This window comes from Balaenoptera physalus (genome assembly GCF_965194825.1).
Source record: "Balaenoptera physalus genome assembly, chromosome: 9".
NCBI classification, from domain to species: Eukaryota; Metazoa; Chordata; class Mammalia; order Artiodactyla; family Balaenopteridae; genus Balaenoptera; species Balaenoptera physalus.
The window spans coordinates 70421690-70448525 of record NC_138888.1 but is presented as its reverse complement, the minus strand read 5'-3'; the positions used below and the strand labels follow the sequence as shown (position 1 = coordinate 70448525).

Genomic DNA, 26836 nt, shown 5'->3' with positions numbered 1-26836 from the left:
GAACAAAGGCACTTTAGTTTAACATTCAGGCAGAGGGGCAGGGTTCCCTGAAGCAGGCCATTATGTATGGTTATAATAACAAAAGCAATGAAAAGCAAAGTTCAAAATAAAAGAAACAGCTCCAACATGGAGTCAGATTTTGCTCTTCCCTGTTACAAATAGTTTTTGGACCATCAGTTTCCAAATCCTCAGATTCCATCGGCATTATTTTCTAGACTTGATCTGCCTGAGAATGTGCCACAGTCAAGACATCATGCCTGTTCTCCTTGCCCGCCTTCCCTCACCTTTCATAATTGCATTTCCCCACATTACAAAATAAAGACATGTCTCTCATGCATCCCCAAACTTACTATATTGTACTGCCCTGAGAGTAAAAACCACAGAGTGAAAACATAAGGAGAATTCTAAATATCTGTGTTGATAAAGCTATCTTTAATTAAGATACTGTTACTGATTTGGTTGACTTAGACCCTCGCTGGGCTGATACCCCTTGTCTTTGCCAGGTAGCTTCTTTCCCCCTCAGATTCGCACAACCAATAACAAAACCGATGCTGAGACTGGAACAGCACAAGTTTTAGTCAATGGCCAAAGAATGAAAAAGTGGGAACTTAGTTTGCAAATCAACTTCTCAACCCAACTGGAGCAGAGACACCAAATATATAGGAGGGTCAGAGTAAAAGAGAGGGAATTGGAAAGAGAACACATTATCTGAGAACAGGAGTGTGGTTTAGACCCACAGAGGCAACACTCCTTTTCAGTGCTTGTATGGGCTTTTCCAGTTGTTGTCATGGCAGTTGTCAACTGTCATGGTGCTGGTGGGTGTGTCATTGAAACATGCAAATGTATTATAATGAGTGTATAATGAGGGTTAAAGGCAACTGGAGGTCAGATCTTCTACCATCTTGGGCCTAGTGAGTTCTAATCAGGTCTTGTTTTTTCTCTTTGCAGTTTCCTCCTGAAACTAAGACAAAAGTAATTGGTTCCCATTTGAGAGAGGGGCAGGGGAATGATTCTGGGGCAACAGCCTTGGTAACGATACCATAAACCCAAATAGACTTTGGCACCATTCTCTGTCTTAAATATATATCTGTTAAGATTGAAGCAAAGTGTTAGATATCTCTGTTGGGGTGTTTCAGTCTTAGATGTATGGCGTAGTGGGGCAGTAGAAGTCATGGCAATTTTTTGCTCAACAACTTCATCCCTTCCAATTTTTACCTATTATCACAAAATGTATTGCCCCTGAGATAGATTCTTCTGAGAGCAAAAAAAAAGAAAAAAAAAAAGAGCCTCAGTAAGACAAAGTAGCCGTCTTTTATTTCATTCAGTAACAAACTCCTGGCAAAGCTCCATGACTTATGTAAATACCTTGGCATTAGAATTAGGAAAGAAGAAGATAGGTGGTGGGAGGCACACTAACTCTTACGTTTGATCTGAAAATGAAACCATATTTCTTCTGATGGAAAGTAAGTGCGATTGGGCTCATTGGTTTGACAAAAGGGCTGGTTTGATCAACTATTTTACATGTCAGATATTTTCCAGAGATTGAATGAACTAAATGTAAATATCCAAGGATTCAAGAAAAAAATAAGTAAATCACATATAATAAGATAAAATATGTTTGCAAAAGGGAATTGACATTAACAATTTTTCAACTTTCCCAACCCTTTCTGGGTAAATTGATATGCTTCTAAGTAAGCCGGTAAGAGTAACTAATACTCATTTGATAACTGTGAGTGAAGCCCTATTGGGAGATTTGCAGAAATGAGAGAATTCTAATGACTAAGTAACAAATACTTTGCAAGTTAGGAGGTTTCTAATTCTGTGCTTTCAACAAAATTGAAGGAGCACCTAATCAAGCTGTCAGTTGCTGTATTTTTAGCACATAACTTGAAAGAAGGTTTTAAAAATTGAGTAATATTACCACAATAAAACTTCTTCCATTCCCATTACTTATGGGAATAAAGATTTCTCAGAGCGTACATCATTAAATTTCTTTTGAAAATTGAATAGAATTGATGTTGAAAATTCCATCTTCTTCTAATGATGTGATAGTTATCCATAGATGCACGTAAAATGTGAGCAGTAAGGGTCGCCACATCATGGGACCGCCATGAACAGTAAATAAACTAACCAAAAAGGACACAGACCATGTGTGGCAAAAAATCAACAGCAATACACATTAACTATTATTATTATTATTATCATTATTAGCCCTGTAGTTGGCATAGAAGTGACAATCATATGAATCACAGCTGTTTCCACATGCACTTCCAAAATGTTTTATGTTAATAATTACTTATCAAATCATAATATATGTATGTTTTGGTAAATTGGCCCTGAAAATAATTTTTCTGGCAGAGAAGTATGTTAGAATTATCTACTAAAGATTTTCAAACATTAGGATATATTACATTAGGATAAAAAGTATGTGGGGAAGTGCAAGAGAAATAAGTCTGAAAAGAAAAGGCAGCAATGTAAAACTCCGAAGTTAAAGAAGAGTTTGTTTATGTATTTTTTTAAATGGCTTATGATACATATCAAGGTGGTATAGTATTTGGATTATGATACATTTTAAAGAGTGATGTAACCATTTTAATGTAAAGTATCAAAGTTACCTGTGATCATTTTGTAACATATAGAAATATCAAAGCACTATGTTGGGCTTCCCAGGTGGTGCAGTGGTTGAGAATCTGCCTGCCAATGCAGGGGACACGGGTTCGAGCCCTGGTCTGGGAAGATACCACATGCCGCGGAGCGACTAGACCCGTGAGCCACAACTACTGAGCCTGCGCGTCTGGAGCCTGTGATCCGCAACAAGAGAGGCCGCAATAGTGAGAGGCCCACGCATCGCGATGAAGAGTGGCCCCCGCTTGCCGCAACTAGAGAAAGCCCTCGCACAGAAACGAAGACCCAACACAGCCAAAAATAAATAATTAAAAAAAAAAAAAAAGCACTATGTCACGTGCCTGGAACTAGCATAGTGTTGTAGGTCAATTACACTTCAATTTTTTAACTATTAATAAATAAATGTATCTAACTTAGAATATGGAGGAATTTATACACTTTGCAACTACTTAAACTTACCACGAAATTTTTTTATAACCTAAAAAATAGACTGGGCACATCTATTATGAAAATATCATGAAGACCACTGCCCTGGAGCTCTGTCTTTTGTTTCCATTCACTCTGTACTACCTGCTCACTCACTCTCATTGCTCAATTAGCCTCTTTATCATCAACTTTATATATCTGGAGAGAGAGAGAGAGGGAGAGAGAGGGACAGAATATGTATGTAAATAATTATTATATATAAAATATGATATGGGGCTTCCCTGGTGAAGCAGTGGTTAAGAATCCGCCTGCCGGTGCAGAGGTCACGGGTTCAAGCCCTGGTCAGGGAGGATCCCACATGCCGCGGGGCAGCTAAGCCTGTGTGCCACAACTACTGAGCCTGCGCGTCTAGAGCCCGTGCTCCGCAACAAGAGAAGTCACTGCAACGAGAAGCCCGTGCACCGCAAAAAAGAGTAGCCCCCGCTCGCCGAAACTAGAGAAGGCCCACGTGCAGCAACGAAGACCCAGCACAGCCAAAAATTAATTAATTAATTAATTAATTTTTTTAAAAAAAATATATAATATGTATAGAGAAAATATATAATATGTATAATTATTATATTCTCTATATATCTATCTGGCCTCTGGTGGAGTTTGGGAAAGTAACTCATAATCAAGTAATCAAGCACTTCAGTATTTCTCAGCAAAACATATATATGTGTATATACATAGATAGATACAATTTTTCTAAAATTAAGACTTTAAAAAAGTCTTTGAATTCTGAAACACATCAGTCCCCAAGGGATTGTGAACCTGAAGAGATATAAAAACATCTATCATACACAGTCTTTCTTTCACCATGCATTTGACCTATTAGATAGGGACTGGCGTTGAAGTTGGGTCTTGGAAACATTTTAAATGAGTAATAATGGGCACCATACAACTAATTTCCATTTACCATTTCCTGTTTACTAGAAACTTCTTAAAATCTCCTTCACTTACAGTCTCAAGAAAATGCTGGTAAACTTGCTTGACTTTCTGGAGATAATAATATAGACCCTAAAAGTTATCCTTTTCATGTTTCTGCTTCTTTACCCAAATGTTAAAGCCTTTCTCCTTTTATTACCCAGGAATTTTACTTGTGCCCCCAGAATCCCACTGAAGGGAGTTTCTGATTCATTCGCCCCTTAGGGGCATCTCAGTGTCCTCTTTTCTAACAGATGTAACAGGTTGGTTCCAACATTCGCACTTTTTTTCACCTTTGTTTCTCTAGATCAAAAGTTCTAGAATCCTGTTTCTGTAATTTGCCATGAATACTTTTGTCATTTTCCTCTTTTCTATTTCCAATTCTCTCCTTTCCTTAATTGACCCCAAAATAATCATTCACCTATTTTGGAAAAAAATTTTTCATGATAACCAAAATGCATGCAAAAATAAAATTAAGTATATTAGAATTTCATATAAAGAGAACTTGCACTTAGGGAAGGATTGCTGGCTTTACAAGTCTTTGATTATAATTTCTAGCCATTACTTTCATGCAGACAGCCCCTGATTCTCTATATATGCACCACAGTCACAATAATTTATGGGATAATGTGACTTTTCCCAAAAGATGAGACTGATAATTCATGTTCCCAGTTAATAAATGGCTTAATAACTCAAGCAGTTTCTCTCCTGCACATGCCCTCAGACCCAATTTAAACCAGGAATTCCCTGGCGGTCCAGTGGTTAGGCCTCGTGCTTTCACTGATGTGGCCCAGGTTCAATCTCTGGTCAGAAAACTAAGATCCCGCAAGCTGCATGGCGTGACCAAAAACAAAAAACAAAAAGCAAACTGTTGACCAACCTGGAATTAGTTTAATCTTTCAGGCTGATCATCCTAAAGTTTCTGTATACCACACTTTTCAAGACTGTGGCCTTTGCTGTGGTAGATGGTTCAAATCATAAGCATTAGACTCTCTACTTATTAAACTAGGCACACATCAAGTAAAAAATCTTAAGCTCTGTGTATGTGACAATAATTAGGGGTACAAAATGATTTTTCCACAAGACTCGCAGAGAAAGTTTGTGATCTGTACAAATTGTAAAAGCATGGCCCTAACAGAGGAAGATGTGAGACCCCTAATCCCTGAGGTAACATTAAGGGCTTCTCTGTCATTTGTGAATAGTTCTGTTCTCTCAGCAATACTCTCTCAAGTAAGTAACAGTTGGTGTCTCTTTGTCACTGGCACTTTATGACTAGACCCAGCTCCAGCCCTGACATCATGACACATAAGAAGCAAGAAGCTACAGTTATGTTCATCATAATGCATTCCTGCAGACTAAAAGTCAATAACCACTTGACATTCAGAAAACGTCCTCATGCTGGCAAGTCCAATGCTTCAGTCTGCTGGGGCTGCCATAACTAAATACCACAGACTTTGGGTCTTAAACAGCAGACATTTATTTTCTCAGCTCTGGAGGCCAGAAATCCAAGATCAGGGTGCCATCATGGTTGGGTTCTGGTGAGGATTCTCTTCCTGGATTGCGCATTGCCACCTTCTTGCTATGTCTCCATGTGGTGGAGAGAAAGAGGGCAAGCTCTGGCATCTCTTCCTAAAAGTCACTAACCCCACCATGAGGGTCCCACCCTGATGACCTCATCTAAATCTAATTACCTCCCAAGGATCCTATCTCCAAATACCATGACAATGGAAGTTAGGGCTTAAACATATTAATTTCGGGGTTGGGGGGGACATAATTCAGTCCATAACAGCTTCATAATACCTTTTCGAAGCAAGCAATGAAATAGTTATGCAGAGGCTAAGTTCCATGGGAAAAGCACCCGAAAGAAGTGATGTAGCAATAGAGGTACAGGTGCAAGGGCTTTATCGTAAACTTTACGTGCACATGCACACACCCACACCACACCCACACACAATTTCACAACATGACATCTGAAAAATTTCCCCAAACTGCAGTGCTTGGTTCTGAACATAAGCAGCAATGCACTCTCCTGTTTGTTTCTATTTGGGAAATTTACATTTCAGAATAATTTGGGGTGTTTTTTGACAATTGCACCTGAAGACTAGCCAGAGAAACAAAAGTAAGGAGCAGTCATTCTCCCCTGGCCCTTTTGCCTGCTGAAGGGAAAGTCTCCTTGTATATCTATATCCACAACTGAACCTTCAGAAAGAGCACTTCTTTGCCCATTACGCGACTGAATCAGTTAAGGAAAAAAGGAGTTGTTGTCGTTTATCATTAGTTCTTAATTCTTTTCAGTTTCTGCATGCATCCATGCTGCAGTGATTGGATTTAGCCTAGAGGGGATTCCAGAAATAAAAGATTATCCTTTCGAATACCTGTTCCTTCCTTGCTTGGTTTTTGTGTTTGGGTTTGTTTTATTTTTACTAATAACCAATATGTCTCTGCCTCCCACCCAAGACCTACCTCCTCCATGAATCTTATTTCATTCCACTCTGAATTTTTCCTTTTTCTGGCTTTTAAAACATGTATCGTGGACTTCCCTGGTGGCGCAGTGGTTGAGAGTCCTGCCTGCCAGTGCAGGGGACATGGGTTCAAGCCCTGGTCCGGGAAGATCTCACATGCCACAGAGCAACTAAGCCCGTGCGCCACAACTACTGACCCTGCATGCCACAACTACTGAAGCCCGGGCACCTAGGGCCCGTGCTCTGCAACAAGAGAAGCCACCGCAATGAGAAGCCCACGCACCACAAGGAAGAGTAGCTCCCGCTCACCACAAACTAGAGAAAGCCAGTGCGCAGCAATGAAGACCCAAAGCAGCCAATAAATAAATAAATAAAATATTAAAAACAAACAAACAACAACAACAAAAAAAACATGTATTGTATGGGCTGCACAATCACTTCCTCAATAGTTTTCTAAGGTGGTCACACATAATATTCAATAAACATTTGATTGATTCGTTGATATTCTTTATAAATATTTCTAGTCTATTAATTAGGTATCCGTTACACAGTTCTTAAAAAGAGAGAGTGAGAACAGGAGAGAGAGCAAGTTGTCTGCCACTGAGTTTCTTCCTGGGAGCCTCTTCATGGTTTATGCCACCCAAAGCATCTCATCTGATCCACAGGGCCACCTGGCACAAAGCAGGACACCAGACGTACCCACTCTCGGATGCCCACATGGATCTGGATAGTCTATCAACATCATCCCTCTCCCAACCCAGACTTCTGTTTGGAGAGGTGAGGCCTCCTTTCAAGGGACCACTCACCAACATTTAACTCTTGCTTTCTTTCCTATGTACTCTTCCTCTCCCAGTGCAGGATAAAAAACAAATTTTTAGGGACTTCCCTGGTGGCGCAGTGGTTAAGAATCCGCCTGCCAATGCAGGGGACACGGGTTCGAGCCCTGGTCCGGGAAGATCCCACATGCTGCAGAGCAACTAGGCCCGTGCGCCACAACTATTGAGCCTGTGCTCTAGAGCCTGCGTGCTGCAACTACTGAGCCCGCATGCCACAGCTACTGAAGCCCACGCGCCTAGAGCCGGTGCTCCGCAACAAGAGAAGCCACCCCAATGAGAAGCCCACGCACCGCAATGAAGAGTAGCCCCCGCTCGTCGCAACCAGAGAAAGCCTGCACGCAGCAACGAAGACCCAATGCAGCCAAAAATAAATAAATAAATAAATTTTAAAAAAAAGAACAACAACAAATTTTTTAAAAACTTTTTGCTCTGTTGACTGAAAAAAATTCAGAACCTAAAAGGTGAGAGTTATGTTTTATTCGGCGGACAAAACTGAGGACTTAAACTTGGGACACAGCATGTCAGATAACTCTGAGAGACTGCTCGGAGGAGGCAAGAGAGGGGGAGCCAGGATAGACAGGAGTTTTTGCAACAAAGACCAGGTGGTCGGAACATCAAACGATTACTGGGAATTAAGGAAAACCAGATTATCTCAAGTTAAGGAATTTAGTGCTTTTCTATGTATGGGAAGATGCAAAGTCTGGGCTCACTGAAATCATCCCTTTGATATGCAAGCTATCTGGGGCCAGTATCCTGTGCTTTCGCATCCTGAGTGTCCTCAGGGTGTACCTTTGGGAGTGCCTGCAGTGGCTGACTGCTAGTTGGGGGATTGGGGGGTACCCTGCCTCTATCCTGAGTTGCCTCAGGGCTCACCATCCTGGTGGCTGTAATGGGATGGCTTGCTGGCTGTGACATCCTTTGTTTACTGATATGGCAGGCAATGTTTTTCATTCACAGCTCTCAGGTAGGAATGAAAGGAGGTCAGGGCAAAGTGGAACTCACTTATCAAGTATTTTTTCCAACCTTTCTGCCTTATACTTGGTCCTGGAGATTCAAACTTTAAAAGCAAGGAAACAAATGAACAAAAACAAGAAGTTGCTGCTTTGGGAGCTTCCTGGTGGTCCAGTGGTTAGGACTCTGTGCTTTCACTGCCAAGGGCCCGGGTTCAATCCCTGGTCTGGCAACTAAGATCCCGCAAGCCGTAGGGCGCGGCCAAAAAGAAAAGGAAGTTGCTGCCTTGGTTCTCTAGTTCCATTATCCTTGGGATGTCACTGGCCTAACTTCCATCCCACAGCACTATTGGGGATGGGCTAGGGAAACAAAAGAAAACAGAGGGGACCACATCCATTCCTATTTTGAAACATCTTTTGGGTGCAGATTATGGTGATTTGGTTCAATATCCAAGGTAGTCTAATAATCATTGAAGGACTTATTAAAAGAATACATTTGAGAAACAGGATTTAGTAATAAATTTAAATAATTATTTTAAAATGAATCATAAAATTATGTTTGTCCTAGATTCCTGCAGTTTTCTCCATTTCTTAGCTCAAGCCACAACTTACCCTATCAACAACTTTTTTTTTTTCTACAGAAATCCATTAACAATTTATATCTGTAAGGAGCAATTCTGATCATTTGACTGCTGTGAAAAGCAGTGGTTTGCTTTCAGCAAAGGTGACATTTTGCCCCTAATCAAGTAAGGGAATAGCTGTGTGAGTAGCTGTTATCTTGGTGTTAAAAAAATGGAGACTGTGCATCCCTAACAAAGAATGTGTTTGCAAGCTGTTGATCTCAGGGGAGATTCAGAGGAGGAAGTTAATATTTTCTTGCTGAATTCTATATCACCATAATACTTTGAATTGATTGTAAATAATGCAAAGGTTTGTATGAGTGAAAATTATCTATATCCAAAGAGCTGCAGGAAAGTAAATTTAGCTGCTGAAGATATATATGTTATAAAGCTTTTTATTAAGTGGTTAATATTACATTCTTCTCCCAATATTTTCTACATTCTTAGTACTGCTACTCAACTATGTTACAAGAGGAATTTATTACATTCATTGTATTCCCATTAATCTTTAAAAAAATAAATATTATATTGCTTTTCATTTTATTTCACTGCTATTGTTTTTCCACTAAGCAATGATTTTTACCATGAGGCTGAAAAAAATCAATAGACATTTAACAAGTACTATACACAGGTTTATCATCAATCAAAAACCCCAAGGACCTAACACAGCACTTACTAAAATTGAGTTTGAATTCATCCTTGCTATTGTATTTTGTGAAACTTCTTTTAGAGGCTCTGGTTTATTTTACTGAGAAAATGATGCACTCCTCAATAATAATTGACAAAAGATTTAAGGAAATGTAATTCAGAAAAAAAAAATCATTTACTGCACATAGCTGGAACATGAAAATTTGGAACCCTTTTCTTCCACACTCATTCTGCCTTGGTAATACAGTAGAGGAGGATATTTTGTGACTAATTTGGTTTTATGTAATTTTTACATAGCAAACCTTCACTTAAAAGGAGATTGAAGATAGAGTGTTTGCTTTCCAGGAAGGCAAAACCAAACTAATATATTTGAGGAAAAGCTGCAAAAAAAACCCCATGAAGTTGCCTTTGGTTATCTGATTATATTACCTACCGCCAAGTCATGAAACTAAAACAAGTCAAAAACATAAGGATCAAATTATTAAAATGATTGTAGCACTTTAGAGTTAGAATATAGCACTAAATACTACTAGAAGGGAAAATATATAGTTAAATTAAGGAAAGTTGAAAATATGTGTACGGATGGACCTACAGATCAAAAGAATCTAGCTAGCAATGAAGGGTGCAGGTACTGAAAACCAGACAACTCCAGGTATAAAGATCCAGAGATGACAGAAACGAGCTGTCATGCCAGGACCGCAAACTTTTTGTACATCAGTTTCCTCGTATAATCCTCCGTCATCTGGTTACCTCTTCCTTTATCGTAGCCTATCACAGTCCAACCTGCAGTACTTCTTTGGGTTCTGCAACCCACCTGCGGGTTTCTGCCACCTGTCAGGAGGAATTTGATGGCTGAGTGTTTACCAAAGAATAATTCTCACTTATATTAACATGGCACAGCATCAACAGGGCTAGGAGCAGTCTCCTTCCACCTAGAGAAACTTGTAGCCATTATTTTTACACGTTATCCTCACTGAATTGAACTCAGTATTGTTTGAAATGGCAATGCTGTATGTATATGCATGTATACGGTTGTAAAGGAAACTTCTTAGGGAATGTTTTGTTTTTCCCTTTTTTTTTTTTTCATTAATTTTTATTGAAGTATAGTTGCTTTACAACGTTGTGTTAGTTTCTGCTGTACGGCAAAGTGAATCAGTTATATGTATACATATATCCCCTCTTTTTTAGATTTCCTTCCCATTTAGGTCACCACAGAACACTGAGTAGAGTTCCCTGTGCTCTACAGTAGGTTCTCATTAGTTATTTTATTCATAGTAGTGTATCTATGTCAATCCCAATCTCCCAATTCATCCCACCACCCACAGGGCAATGTTTAGATAGTTGAGAAAAGGAAAAGAAAGGAAAGGAGTAAAGGAATAAACACTTTGTAGAGAATAAAATTTAGCAATTAGAAATAAATCTCTGCAAGAAACTGGGGATATTGTAAGTCTAACCATAAAATCTCTGGGCCCTTCTGTAGTCAATCTGTCCTCTGCATAAAAGCTCTCAGAGGTCTACCTCTCCCCTTTCTCCCACCTTTTGGTTTATAAATTGGAGTCAGGGGTATTTTGTTGTAAAGGACCAGCAAACCAAAAGGGGAGGGCTTCCCTGGTGGCTCAGTGGTTAAGAATCTATCTGCCAATGCAGGGGACATGGGTTCAAGCCCTGGTCCGGGAAGAGCCCACATGCGGCGGAGCAACTAAGCCCGTGCGCCACAACTACCGAGCCCTCGTGCCACAACTACTGAAGCCCGCGTACCTAGAGCCCGTGCTCGCAACAAGAGAAGCCACCGCAGTGAGAAACCCGCGCACCGCAATGAAGAGTAACCCCTGCTCGCTGCAACTAGAGAAAAGCCCGCATGCAGCAACAAAGACCCAACACAGCCAAAACTAAAAAATAAATAAAATAAATTTAAAAAAACAAAAAGGAGATAAGGCCCATTTAAAATTTGCAGTTTATGAAAAGGCAGGGCCCCTGGTCAGGTCCAAGTCTTCTCAACTTCTCTAAGGCTAATATTATTTTTGCAGAATATGATACTTGAGTATGTGGTAATCTATAAAATATGAGAAGAAAAATGAGGGCAACAACCATCACTCCAAGCTTTAGTTAATATTCCTTTAGAACAGGGTGATTTTTCAGAGCCTTAAATGCTTATAACTGAAAATAGCTTTTATGAATAAGAACAAGGTAGATTCTGGCCAGATCAATACCTTGTTTTCAGGGGGCCAGGTTCTCATTCTATGTAACTATGGAAATCAGACTACGCAGGAAGGCAATCTTCCCCAGAGAGAGATGGGTACAGGTGAACCTTCTGATACTGCTAGTGAAATTAAAGTTCCAAATTCAGCTATGTTGATTGAATTCAACACACTCTAATGGGCATATGCCTCCTATTAGTATGCTTTATTTTAGTAAAGGGGAACAAAGCACAAATAACATGATTGAAAGGCTTACTTGGCTTCTGAGTATCATGCCACTGAACAAACACGGAAACGCCCTCTGCATCAAGAATCTGGAGTCTATTTAATATAACATCCTTTACATTAAATAGACCTCCCTCCAACTGCTAACACATTAGCAGTTGGCTTTGATACATTGTATCTAAGTCAAATTACTGTTATTTTTTCTAACATCTATCTTAAATATGTCTACTTTAAATTTTCAAGTTGTTGATCCTAATTATACTAAAATTAATCAGCTTAAAAACTATTTTCCTTCCTTCTATGACATTAGCACTTGTGTTAGTTTCCTATGACTACTGTAATAAATTATCAAAACTTAGTAGCTTAGAACAATACAAATTTGTTATTTTAAACTTCGGGAGGTCAGAAGTCCTAAAGGGTCTTCCTGTGCTAAAATCAAGGTTTTGGCAGGGCTGCATTCCTTCTGGAGGCTCTAGGAGAGAATCCATTTTCTTGCCTTTTCCAGTTTCTAGAGGGCCCTGATTTCCTTGGCTGGTAGCTCCCTATCATCTTCAAAGCCAGCAGTGGCCAATCAAGTCTTTCTCGCATCGAATCAATCTTCATATTCATTTGTATCATTATTTTAGATTCCACATTCATGTGATATCATATGATATTTGTCTTTGTCTGACTTATGTCACTTAGTATGATAATCTCTAGGTCCATGTTGCTGTAAATTCTTTTTTATGGCTGAGTCATATTCAAATATATATATATATCACATCTTCTTTATTGATTCATCTGTCAGTGGACATTTAGGTTGCTTTTATGTCTTGGCTATTATAAATAGTGCTGCTATGAACATTGGGGTGCGTGCATCTTTTCGAATTAGAGTTTTCATCGTTTCTGGATTTGTGCCCAGGAGTGGGATTGTAGGATCATATGATAACCCTATTTTTAGTTTTTTGAGGAACCTCCATACTGTTCTCAATAGTGGCTGTACCAATTTACATTCCCACCAACAGTGTAGGAGGGGTCCCTTTTATCCACACCCTCTGCAGCATTTATTATTTATTATTATCTTCAATTTTTTGGAATAGTTTGAGAAGGGTAGGTATAAGTTCTTCTTTATATATTTGGTAGAATTCCTCAGTGAAGCCATCTACTCCTGGACTTTTGTTTGCAAGGATTTTTTAAAATCACAGATTCTATTTCATTTCTAGCAACTGGTCTGTTCAATTTGTCTGTTTCTTCTTTTTTTTTAATTGGAGTAGAGTTGATTGACAATGTTGTGTTAGTTTCAGATGTACAGCAAAGTGATTTGGTTATACATATAAATGCATCCATTCTTTTTCAAATTCTGTTACCAATATAGATTATCACAGAATATTGAGTAAAGTTCCCTGTGCTATACAGTAGGTCCTTGTTGGTTATCTATTTTATATATAGTAGTGTGTGTATGTTAATCCCGAGCTCCTAATTTATCCCTCCTCCCCATGCTACCCCTTTGGTAACCATAAGTTTGTTTTCTAAGTCTGTGAGTCTGTTTCTGTTCTGTAAATAAATTCATTTGTATCATTTTTTAAAATTAGATTCCACATATGAGTGATATCATTGTCTGTTCCGTCTTGACTCAATCTTGGCAGGCTGTATGTTTGTAGAAATTTGTCCATTTCTTCTAGGTTGTCCAATTTATTGGCACATAACTGTTCCTCTTATGATTTTTTGTATCTCTGCGGTATTGGTTTTTATTTCTCCTCTTTCATTTCCTATTTTGTTTATTCAATTAAATCAGACAGTTTTTTAAAAAAATATTTTATTTATTTATTTATTTATTTTTGGCTGCGTTGGGTGTTCGTTTCTGTGCGAGGGCTTTCTCTAGTTGCGGCAAGCGGGGGCCACTCTTCATCACGGTGCGCGGGCCTCTCACTATCGCGGCCTCTCTTGTTGCGGAGCACAGGCTCCAGACGCGCAGGCTCAGTAGTTGTGGCTCACGGGCCTAGTTGCTCCGCGGCATGTGGGATCTTCCCAGACCAGGGCTCGAACCCGTGTCCCCTGCATTGGCAGGCAGATTCTCAACCACTGCGCCACCAGGGAAGCCCCAGACACAGTTTTAAACAATTGTTAACTCTGTATAATATTAATATGAAATTCCATGAATATACTATGTTTGAAATTGTTTATTAATTTAGATGTTAAAAGATACCCTTAAGGGGAAAACTTATTCTCTTACATCAATAAAGGAATATTAAGACTGAGCTAATGTTTCCTTCTTATTTAATATTTCTGCTGATAGAATGGCTTTCTGGTATATTATTCTGCTTTTGTATTAGTGACAAATGATAAGTGCCTTGATTTCTAGTAAGAGTTACTCGTTTTATATGAAATATTCAGTGAACCAAGGAGGCAACTTCTTTTACCTCTGCCTCAGGATGCCAGGGTCTTGCTGTCATTTCCATTCTTCTAGGGTTTCCTTCTTTGGTGCTCTGCCCTATGTCAAGTGTAGAAAGTAACTGAACACTTACAAGCACTCAACTGTCTGCAGCTTTGGTGCATCATTTAGAAAGTAAGAATCATTTCTTACTGAGTGCTGACTGGCACAACACAGCAGGGGAGTAAAGCTGAAAAGAGAAACCATGAGAAATTTATGTTTTCTTTTTGCTTGCGTTTCCTGTCAAACGAGTAAAAGCAGGACTTAAAAATGAATCAAATGTGCTTCAAATAAACTTTCAAGGTTGCAGTCAAAACATTATTTTTTAACTTCCAAATGATCAATATGTATCGCTCCTCACAGAATTATTAGAAACTACTCTATACAGATTTATTTGAGGTTGTAGGGCTATAACTATGAAAACTAGTTTTATGACAAACAAGCTTTTGGAGTATTTTGTATTTTTCATATACTTGAACTATATATATATAGGATGCAAAAGGCTACTTTAAAAGGGTAACCGATCACCATTACTTTTTTTTTTTTTAATTAATTAATTAATTTATTTATTTTTGGCTGTGTTGGGTCTACGTTTCTGTGCGAGGGCTCTCTCCAGCTGTGGCGAGCGGGGGCCACTCTTCATCGCGGCGCGCGGGCCTCTCACCGTCGCGGCCTCTCCCGCTGCGGAGCACAGGCTCCAGACGCGCAGGCTCAGTAGTTGTGGCTCACGGGCCCAGTTGCTCCGCGGCATGTGGGATCTTCCCAGACCAGGGCTCGAACCCGTGTCCCCTGCATTGGCAGGCAGACTCTCAACCACTGCGCCACCAGGGAAGCCCCAGGGAAGCCCCACCATTACTTTTCTGTAGAAGGTTTTTGCACTAAGAATTTTCAGTTACTCCAAATACTTTCCCTTCAAAACATAGTAATAAAACTAAAGGCCCAGGAATTCCCTGGCAGTCCAGTCATTAAGACTCCATGCTTCCACTGCAGGGGGCACGGGTACCATCCCTGGTCGGGGAACTAGGTTCCCTTGTTCTGTTAAAGATGACTGCAGTGTAATACATGTGCCTTGCAGTGTGTCTGCAGGATGCCCAGAATATCTGCAGTGATGACCTTCATGAACTGAAGCCTAAGCCCTTCATTTCCACCTCTGATCTCATAAAGCCATTTTCTGCACAATTATTTTGGAAAATAACTTCCTTTGACACTTTTGTCACTGTTAAATTTCTACTTCTTGGGTTGGGGGTATATATTCTCAGATCCTTAAGACCTGAACTTGTGTCTTAATTGCTCTTGTTATTGAGTGATAATTATTTTCTTTGTTTTGCCTCCAGCGACATAACGTGGTTCTGTTATATTGGATCTTAGACCTCTTCAGAAATCCCTTTGGACGCTAAATATTTTTCTAAGTTTCTGCCATCAACCTTCTCATTATATCCTCTACTTTGGCAATCTCATCCCAAATCAACATCTCCAATCTGAACTTTTCCCTTCACACATCGACCTGCTTGACGGACAGCGTCACCTAGATGTTTTGCTGGTATCTCCATCCCAAAACGAATTCATCAAGGTCCCCTCCCACCCTTGCTCTCACCCAGGCTAAGCTTTCTCTTGTGTGTTTGTTTTGTTTTCTTTATTTCTGCCTGCGCTGTGCGGCATGTGGGATCTTAGTTCCCCGACCAGGGATGGAACCCGTGCCCCCTGAAGCGGAAGCGCGGAGTCTTAACCACTGGACTGCCAGGGAAGTCCCAGGCTAAGCTTTCTCTTATTTTCCTATTTCTGTTCAGGGCATTACTGCTCTTCCAAGTTTTAGGTTCCAAGCCTTGAGTTCAGCTTTGACTTTCTGCTTCCCCTTTTCTTTACATGCCATCAGCTGTTCAGACTGTCCAAAGAAATCTTTGTATAGCTTCTATCTTCCCAATGTCATCCCCCAGCAGCTCTCATAAATCTCTCCTAGAGGAGGGTTTCTTTTTTTTATTTTTATTTTTTATTGGAGTATAATTGCTTTACCATGTTGTGTTAGTTTCTGCTGTACAATGAAGTGAATCAGCTATAGGTATATATATATCCTCTCTCTGTTGGACCTCCCTCCCCCTCCCTTTCCCACCCATCTAGGTCATCACAGAGCACCGAGCTGAGCTCCCTATGGATTAAAGACCTAAATGTAAGACCGGACACTATAAAACTCTTAAAGTAAAACATAGGAAAAACACTCTTTAACATAAATCACAGCAAGATCTTTTATGACCCACTTCCTAGAGTAATGAAAATAAAAACAAAAATAAGCAAATGGGACCTAATTAAACTGAAAAGCTTTTGCACAGCAAAGGAAACCATAAACAAGATGAAAAGACAACCCTCAGAATGGGAGAAAATATTTGCAAACGAAGCAACGGACAAAGGATCAATCTCCAAAATATACTAACAGCTCATGCAGCTCAATTAAAAAAAAAAAAATGGGCGGAAGACCTAAATAGACATTTCACGAGAGAAAGATTTTTTAATTAGCCTCTTTACCTTCTGCCTCTTCTTCTATTTTGTGCTAAGGATTTCCAGCTAGAGCTGCTCTTCTAAAGGACAACACTGACTTTAAGGCAATGTAATTTAGAAGAGCTGAGCCCCCAAATCTGCAGTGAGCTAAGGGTGGAGGATTATTTAAGCCACTTTATCTTTCATTCCCTATTTCTTATCTGTATTGTGGATACTAATAATTTCTACAAACTATAATTGTTGCAATTGCATGAAAATATGCACATAAAATGTGTTTCCCTGGCACTTTATTAGCACTCAATAGATGGTAACAGTTATTATTATCATGTCACTTTGCTGTTCAGAATTGTCTATGGTGGGAATTCCCTGGTGGTCCAGTGGTTAGGACTTGGCGTTTTCACTGCTGGGGCCCGGGTTGGATCCCTGGTTGGGGAACTAAGATCCCGCAAGCCTCGTGGCGCAGCCAAAAAGAAAAACAGTCAGTGGTGCCATAATGTCCACCAAATGGTGCAGCTCTAACCTACCTTTCTAGTGCTGAATCCCACTTACTGACCTTCACAAACTCTTTTCAGTCATGCATGCTGAACCGTTCTCTACACATTTCATTTACCTAAGATGCTTCTTACTTTCTCGTTTGTCTTATAGCTATTTATTTAATTTCCCTGTCTGAGTCAACATTCTGTTAATTACAACTGACCTATACTCTTTTCACAGTAAAGGTAAGTAAAAAGGAGGGAAATTATTAACTCACACGTGTGGGCCAGGTGGGGACTACAAGACTGTCAGGTTTCACGGAAGCCACTCCCTGGGTCACAAGCATTTTGGGACCACAAGGGCTCCACTTTTTTCTACACGTCAGCTTTATTTCCTGCCCCAACACTGGCTTTCTCTGCTTCTCCTTAAACCCTGCAGCAACACACTTCCCAGAGATATGCCTTGTTATTTCCATCCATTTAGTTCCACACACAGATCAAATGACCCCGCATTCCAATCCCAAATTTCTGGGACAGTGTGCCAGGCAGTTCTCAGAGCAAGTCCATTCAGGGTAGGATGCTCCAAAGATGGTTAATGTCTCAGAAAATAAGATCATTAGAGCATGAGTAGTGTCATATCATCTTTATATTTTCTCATCATTCTTGCAAATTGTGACTTGCATAGACCCCCTTCAATAAATATTTATAGAAAGATCTGAAATTTTCCATTGTGAGTTTGCTAAAAGCAATACGGATATTGAGCGAAGTTAAATTTATAATTTATTTAGTCTGCAGAGAATGATATAGACTTGATTGGAAGCTCCAAGACCTCACAACGCAATGGAAAATTTTGCCAAAAAGTGAAGGACACAGGAAAAGAGGATCAACATCACCAATTATTAGAGAAATGCAAATCAAAACCATAATGAGGTATCATCTCACACTTGTCAGAATGGCCATCATCAAAAAATCTACAAACAATAAATGCTGGAGAGGGTGTGGAGAAAAGGGAACCCTCCTACACTGTTGGTGGGAATGTAAATTGGTGCAGCCACTATGGAAAACAATATGGAACTTCCTACAAAAAACTAAAAGTCGAACTACCATATGATCTGACAATTCCACTCCTGCATATACATCTGGAAAAAACCGAAAACACTAATTTGAAAAGATACAGGCACCCCTATGTTTATAGAAGCACTATTTACAATAGCCAAGACATGGAAGCAACCCAAATGCCCATCAATAGATGATTGGCTTAAGATGTGCTATACACACACACACACACACACACAATGGAATGTTACTCAGCCATAAAAAAGAATGAAATATTTCCATTTGCAGCAACATGGGTGGACCTAGAGAATATTATGTTTAGTTAAGTAAGTCAGACAGAGAAAGACAAATACTATACGATATCTCTTATATGTGGAATCTAAAAAATAATACAAATGAATGTATATACAAAACGGAAATAGAGTCACAGACTTACAGTTACCAAAGTGGGGGGAGGGGAAATTTAGGGGTACGGGATTAACAGATACAAACTACCATACATAAAACAGAGAAGCAACAAGGATTTATTGTATCACACAGGGAAGTATATCCAATATCTTGTAGTAACCTATAATGGAATATAATCTGAAAAAATACTGAATCACTATGCTGTATAACTGAAACTAACATAATATTGTCAATCAACTATACTTCAATTTAAGAATGATCCTCAGTTTGTCCCAAAATTTAAGAAATGCTCATCAAAATGAGCTATTATTTTTAAATTATGAAATTGTTTTAAAAGCTTGACAAGACATAGATCTACTAAGAATTCCTGGGAAACCGGTCCTTTTCTACACTGTTGATGGGACTATAAGCTGGTCCAATATTTTGGAAGGGCAATTTAGCAACATCTGACTAAATTAAAATCACAAATTGCTTTGATTCAGCAAGTCTTCATTGGGGAATTTATCCCATACATACTTACTTGCTCAAATAATCAAATATATGTACAAGGACGGTCACTGCAGCATTTTTATAGTTAAAAAAAAAGAAAAGAGAAAAAAACCAACTTGTTCATCCATGAAATAATTAATTAAATTACCTTCATTTATACCATGGAATATCTTAGGGTCATTACAAAGAATGATGATATGGAAAATTTGTAAATTAATTTTTAAGAGAAAAAAGTAAAGTGGAAGACTGTCCAGCTGAGTGGTATGAGTAGATTTGTTAAGAAAGCAGTGGTGATAAGCACATATTGCTTATATGTGCAGAAGAAAATTTTTTTTTTTTTTTGCCACCGTGGGGCTCATGGGATCTTAGTTCCCCCACCAGGGATTGAACCTGGGCCCTTGGCAGTGAGATCACAGAGTCCTAACCACTGGACCGCCAGGGAAAAGAAGAACATTCTTAAGAATAAATAAACCATTGCTGAGTCAAGTGGCAGGGTGGGACTTGATCCTGGAGGTTAGGAATGGAGGAAGACGTTTATTTTCTATTTTATGTCTTTCTTTGCTGTTTGAAAATTTTATAAAATTTATAATTTTAAAATTAATGGCACCTAATTAGCAATTTTAGGAAGTCTCAGAACCATGGATATTTGGAATTTACAAATCAAATTTTACATTGTCTTTCTTCCCTGTCCGCTTACCCTTATATGTATAAAAAAATACATGTCATTAAGACTTATAAATACAGAGAGAATTTTTTTTTTTGGCCGCTCGGCCTGTTCCCCTACCAGGCATGTGGGATCTTAAGCCCCTGACCAGGGATTGAACCCGTGCCCCCTGCATTGGGAGTGCAGAGTCTTAACCACTGGACCACCAGGGAAGTCCAATACAGACAAAACTCTGAACTCTCTTCCCCTACCCCTTCACACCACTTCTGATAGAGCTGTTAAGAAGTAATCATATTCTTCTGCTCAACAAATAGCCTGGCTAGGGAATGCATGAGGAACAGGTTGAAAAATGCATGTTTATTGAGAACACACCTCCCATGTGCTGCACATGGGAGCACATTGAACTAGGGGCTTAGGAGTCAAATGATTCACAAAACAAAGGCTTTGGATAACAGGATGATTAGAACAAATTATGAAGAGTTAGCTAGAACTTTTTTTTTTTTAAGTGCTTTGTGCCCGTTGGTTGTGGGTGGAGCAAGAAGGAAGGTGTTTAGGCTTTTTTTTTCTTTCTTTCTTTCTTTTTTTACAAAATTGGTACAAGGGCCATGAGTCAGAGGGAAGGAAGGGAAGGCAGAAATTAGACAACTACAGGTCTAGAACAGTATGATCTGAAGGATCCCGAAGTGATGGTTAGAAAGCAGGTTTCTAGGGCCCAACTCCAGTCTACTTAATCAGACTTTCTAGAGGTGTGGCCTGGGAATCTGCCTTTAAGTCAAATTATTCAAGTGATCTTTATGCACACTAAAGTTTTAGAGGTTCTGCTGTAAGATAATTCAGATCCTGAAGGATAAGCCCTACCTGGACTGAGAGGTAATCTTACATTTATTTTCTCCTTAGATTTCTAGGATGGTAGTAAGGTCCCATATTAATCATGCAGTAGATGTTAGTGGGTAAACTCGTGGTAAAGAAATTGAGAAAAGATTCAGTTATGTTAAGAAAACAATTGGACTGGAAATTTAGACTCTCTTGAGAAGACAGTAAAAAAAATCAATATTGTGACAAAATGTAAGAGAAAAGACAAAATTAAATTAGATCTAAAGCACAGATTAAGTTTGTGAAAGAGAAAGATAGAGCCTGTGTTTTTGCAGTTCATCTGATAGAGTGTAACAACTGAGCATCTATCTTGCCTTCTTTTGGGTCTACTTGCTATAACTTTTGATTATAGATAATTTTGTTGATAAAAAGTAGAGTCCCCAAAATATTTGAAAGGCAGTTGTAAATAAGTTCCTAAAGTTTAAAGAGCATCATTGCTCATCCTGTAGAGTCTAGGATATTTTAGATAATATGAGGATAAGTGTAAATCTATATCTATGACGGTCAAAAATAAACTGAATTGAATTTAGTTCAATGGGCATTTATTGACTACTTAATTTTACCTTGAAATGTGCCAAGGAATATTAGAGAAGGGAGCCTGGATATAAGACACAGTGTCTACCCTCAAAGGGCTTACAAGCTCATGAGCAAGGCTCATCTATAGACTAACTATAATAAAAGGCAAGATGAGGGATTTCGAATTAAAATGCAGTGGGGGGTGGGATGAATTGGGAGACTTGGGATTGACATATATACACTACTATGTATAAAATAGATAACTAATGAGAACCTACTGTATAGCACAGGGAACTCTACTCAGTGACCTAAATGGGAAGGAAATCCAAAAGAGGGGATATATGTATATGTTTGGCTGATTCACTTTGCTGTACAGCAGAAACTGACACAGCAGTGTAAAGCAACTATACTCCAATAAAAAAAATGGTATGACATTAAAAAAAATAAAATGCAGTAAGTAGTAGATCGAAGCTACAGGAGTTTTAAAGGGTAGTTATTTCTGTATGGGAAGGGGGGTGGTGGGCTAAGGGAAAGCAGAACAAATCAGTCAACTCTACTCTGGTGACAGATGTATCCAGACTTCACTCCACCAGGAAGACAAAGGAAAACTTCACAGAGGAGCCCTGGTTAGAGAGGAAGTCAAGAGGGTGAGGATGTGGAGTGAGGAATAGTGAGCAAGTGAACATTTCTGTAAAGGTACGATAGAGGGTAAGCGCTTGGTGGGACTGATCCTGGTCCAGTATATGAATAGAACACTAAACACTCAAATTGATGTTAATTGAATTATTATTACTGCCACTGTTGTTATATTGACGAATACGTCTATAAGAATCACAGAGGGGGCTTCCCTGGTGGCGCAGTGGTTGAGAATTTGCCTGCCAATGCAGGGTACACGGGTTCGAGCCCTGGTCTGGGAAGATCCCACATGCCGCGGAGCAACTAGGCCCGTAAGCCACAACTACTGAGCCTGCGCGTCTGGAGCCTGTGCTCCGCAACAAGAGAGGCCACGATAGTGAGAGGCCCGCGCACCGCGATGAGGAGTGGCCCCCGCTTGCCACAACTAGAGAAAGCCCTCGCACAGAAACGAAGACCCAACACAGCCAAAAATAAATAAATTAAAAAAAAAAAAGAATCACAGAAATCAGCAAAACTCCTAAGAAGTTGATGTCCTAAAATGGGAAGAGAGACCTGTGCATTTCCAAGTTCAACACACTTTGACAGCCCTATTTTTTAAAATCCAGATACCACAAAAGTGATGCTCTCTGATGGGTTTCCAATGAGGTAAATGAGATACAATGATGAAAACTTAGAAATATAAGAAAAAGGCACTTCTATATTGCCTTTCTAAAGGCAATTTCTATATTTCTTCTTGGGAGAGATGCTGTGAATCAACTCAGGGGTTCTCTACAGAGATAGCGTATGCCACATTTATGCTTCCAAGATTTATTTTGCTTTATTTCGCGGTTAATTTACGTTTGAATAATTGAGGCTCTATTAAAAGCATTTTCCTTAGAATGGTATTACTCTTTCTCATCTGCACCTGGCTTTTCCTCATGGAAAGAAAAAAAAAATCCGAATAGGCAATACAAATATCTCTCCTCATTTAACTACCTGTTTATTTAAATATACATGCTATCTTCTTTCTGGGAAGAACGCAAGGACTAGAATTAATCGTTTTAAATGCGGGCCCAGCGTTTCCGGTGCCTTTGGAATCATTTCAATATGTGGCACAGCACCTGCCTCGTGTTTTCAACTTTGATTGGACTCCATTCGCTGCTCCTCTCATGAAAAATGTTTTCCTTGGGAAAGTGTGGTGTGTTTTTAACCGATCCCAATAGACCTTCAACCCATGCTCCCTCTTTGTGTCTGCGGACACAGAAGTGGTTCCCAGACTCCGGGGGGACTTCCTGCTGGACCGATCCCCAGACAGACTCCGGCCCTCACCTCTGAGATCCAGCAGGCGGCCTGTCTGGGGCCTGGCGGCCCAGCCCCTCGGATGAGAGCAGGTAGAACCCGCCCAAGACCCAGCAGCCGTGCCCGCGTCCCCAGACAGACTCTAGCATCCCCACCCTGTCGGTTTCCGGAGCCCCGGAGCCCCGCCGCGCCCTGGAGAGGCTCCAGCATCCCTCGGCCTGGAGGCCCCGGGCGCCCGCGGCTCCCGAACCACGAGCCACAGCCGCCCTGTGGCCTCGATCCACAGCGCCGGGTGGAAGAGCCGTGCCGGCAGATGCCGGGGCTGGGGCTGCTGAGCGCCGGCCCACGGACGAAGAGCGCGAGCACCCGCGCAGCTGCCAGGCGATCGAGCGCCGCGCCGCGCCAGGGGAGTCCCGTTCCTCCTCGGCCGAGTGGGGGCCCGAGGACACGGTTAGCCGAGCAGATCGGAGGCGGCCTCAGCCCGGCTCCAGCCCCGCGCACCTTCCCGGTGGCCGGGGCCCCGGGAGACAGCCGGGGAAGGGAGAAACGGCGGCGGGAGGGCGGGGCGCTCTCCGCCCCCTGAGGCCCGCGCTCTCTCCCCGCGTGCTGGGGTTGCTCGGCGCCCCGGTCGGAAGGACGTGCCCAGCCTCAGCCCTGAGCCGTCCGCCGCGCCCGCCGCATCCCTGGCGCGGCCCTCTGGCTCTGTTAGCAGGCACAGCCCAGCGCCCTTCCTGCCCCCAGGCCCTGCTATTTCAAGAATTTTAGGGGGGAAAAAAAAAGTGCACTAGCGAGCTGGGGGCCGGGGCAGCCCGGGAAACTCGCGAAGCAGGCAGGCAGGCGCGGCCTGGATGCAGCGACCTCTGTCCCCTAAGGGTCTCCCCGGCTTTATTGATCGCAGGGGTGGGGTGGGGGGCTTTTTCTGTCTCCCAGATTTACTCTGAAATCGAGTCCCTTGGGACTGAAGGTCCATATGATTGTATCACGTCCATAGCAGTCGCGCTGTGTCCAAAATGGGCAAGGGCACTCGCGGCGCAGACACTGAGGTCCCCAGAGACGCCAAGTCTCTTGGCCCCGGGGCTTATGCTTGTTTTCTCCATGGAACGGGCCTCCGAATTCCCCCAGGAACGTCTCAGTAAGTAGGGGTGTGTGTGCGCGTGTGTGCAATGATTCCCGTGAACTGACAGTGTTATTACAAGAACAAATGGATGTAAGTACAATACGTCATGTGTACTTGTTGATACACTTTTTTAATGGATAAGAATGAAATTTCTGAGGTCTCGAAGACAAGGTCGACTTGTCAAGGGAAAGTATTTCCAGCCCTCATTTAATTAAACCTGCACTTCTGTAGTGATTCGATGGACATTCCAGCTAGCACCTTAGACGACTTTGGTGTTGCGAATTGAATCTGCATGCATTCTCATAATAGAACACTTGTCATACGAACTGCCATTGCAGGTCACTCTTCCTCAAAACTGTAAGCTTCCTCAAGGCAGGGACAGTTTTCATTCACCTTTGATTTTCCCCATATCAAGCAGTGCCTGCGCATAAATACTCAATAAATGGTCGTGAATTATACCGCTCACTCCTAGTCGTTACATTTTCTATAGATTCTAATACGGAGGAATGCAGGAAGGGGAAGGTGGGGGGAAAGATACCAAATAAAAGTGAAGGACTTAGTCGTCCAAGCTGAGGGACATTTGCAAGGCAGTGATAATGCTCAGAATCAATTTGCTAATCAAATCTTTTTGGTTTTAGGGCTATCATGGGCAGGAAGTGGAAATGACCTACAGTCGGGCTTTTTTTTTTAATCAATAAGTGGATACATTTCTCTTTGGATATATTTTCCTTTCTTTTTTTTTTTTTCTTTCTTTCTATAGATCAGGTGTGGTGTAAACCATTATACTTGAAGTGAAAATGTGTCTTGCTAGACTTTGATGCCTTAGATGTCCTAGCATTTACTGGTGTATGTGGCTAATCTCATATTTCTCATTTTTTATATTTTAACGGTTATCCTAAGATAACATACATTGGAGGAATCTTGTTTGGACATCTAAAATACTTCACTTGGGAGAGTGAGCTGCAAATATTAAAATCCATTAGCTGCCTTAATCGTTGCTTTTTAAGCTCTCAGTGATACTTTCATATCTTTGTTCCTTAGCCCTTGAGTGTACTCCCCAGCCTCTTCCATTTGTAACTATTTGAAGAACCTGTATTGTTAATATGTAATATCAGCACACATATGCTGTACTATTATTTTAGCTGATAATGGCTTTTATAAGGGGTTCATTTGTGCCCACTCATCTTATATAATGGCACTTAAACATCACCATCACTGATGCATTACAAACATTCATTCTGGACAACATACTGTCTAGAACATTTTCTATTAATACTAGAAATCTCCAGATGCCTCATCACTATCATTGTTTCTGAATTTCTGTAGACAAGTTGTAAGAAAGATTAGCCTTTTGTCTAATTTTTGACTACTAACAAAATATTTGTTTTATTCTGAACTTTAGGCTTAAGCACTTGAATTTTTGTACTACTTCTACTGTTCTGTTCAAGTGCCAAGTGTTCATTCTTTCCAGGTTGTAAATAAAATATGGTTCAGAATGCCATCCCTATTTGCAGCACCAGGAAAAAAATGCTGTTGAATTTGTAATAACTCTCGATAACCTTGTTCTTTTATTTTAACAACTTTCCCTCAGTTGTGATTTTTAATGGAGTCCTTATTGCTCTTTTTTTTTTCTTGACCTACTTTCTTTTCAAGAGCTTTCATATAGAGCGTGTTTTATGTGGCGGTGATTTCTGTTGTGTGTAGGAGAGTCTTAAATCGCGGCGGAACAGATTAGTTGGCTATCACTTATTCCAGAAATGTTTTCGTGGTTTAAAAATCACCTGGTTCCAACGTCCACAATTTCACAGTCTGAAATCTTTTAAGCTATGCTTTTCATGAGTTTGCTCCGTTCTCCAGACTGAGGATTGGACCTCATTCTGCTCTGACCCAATTGTTATTTTTCTTTGTTGCCTCAACCCCCTAGAGATTGTGTTTCCAAGGGAGAGGCGTTCTTGGGACTGACGAGGAGGGGAGTGGGACGAGATCTGGTACCTCAGGCACTGGATCCCGCCTCCCCCTCCTGGTGAGAAGTCAGAGACAATTTTGACAGTTCATAGTCCCGCTTTGGCTCTCACGCTCTTGGTCCATGGGTGGGTTTTACCTGCTCCCACTTCCCCTGCCTCTGGCCTGCCTTCGGGCCAATCGCAAATGCAGCCCTTGCCCCAACCCACCCAGAGCTCTCCCTCACCCGTCCTCTTGGGGAACTGGGGCATATGTCCGTAGAAGGCTTCGGAGACTGGGGAACCCACGCCGGGATCCGGACGGTCGAGAAGACAGCCCCTCCCCAGGCTTTTCCCCGCGTCGCGGCGCTCACGTGACCGAGAACAGGCCTCCACCGGTCCGCCCATTTCGTCCGCTGCTGCCCACTTCCCGCTGGGGGTAAGTAAACCGCGGTTTTCCGCACCGCCCAACCCCGCCCTCCTCCTTTCCCCTTCCCTTCACCTCCCTCGGGTTCCCTCGCGCCACTCTC

The 26836-nt window shown here is 41.0% G+C and overlaps 2 protein-coding genes across 3 annotated transcripts in view; one reads left to right on the top strand and one right to left on the bottom strand.

Annotated features, from left to right (window-relative positions):
- Positions 1-3454: 3454 nt before the first annotated feature.
- LOC309667348 (uncharacterized protein) lies at positions 3455-26714 on the bottom strand (the record flags this gene model as incomplete). The annotated part of the gene is made up of 4 exons (XM_082475726.1): positions 3455-14426; positions 14520-14556; positions 23280-23896; positions 26555-26714. 4 exons carry the CDS (start codon positions 26712-26714, stop codon positions 14326-14328), a joined length of 915 nt encoding a protein of 304 aa, XP_082331852.1. The 3' UTR covers positions 3455-14325.
- The window catches only part of ZNF292 (zinc finger protein 292), a 92362-nt gene continuing 89799 nt past the window's right edge, over positions 24274-26836 (top strand). Inside the window, exons 1-2 of one of the 2 annotated variants that reach the window (XM_082473925.1) lie at positions 24274-24381; positions 26590-26745. The gene's annotated coding sequence lies outside the window, so the exon portion shown is untranslated. Of the gene's footprint in view, positions 24382-26359; positions 26746-26836 lie in introns of those variants that run through there. The other variant, XM_082473926.1, reaches the window with a different exon arrangement.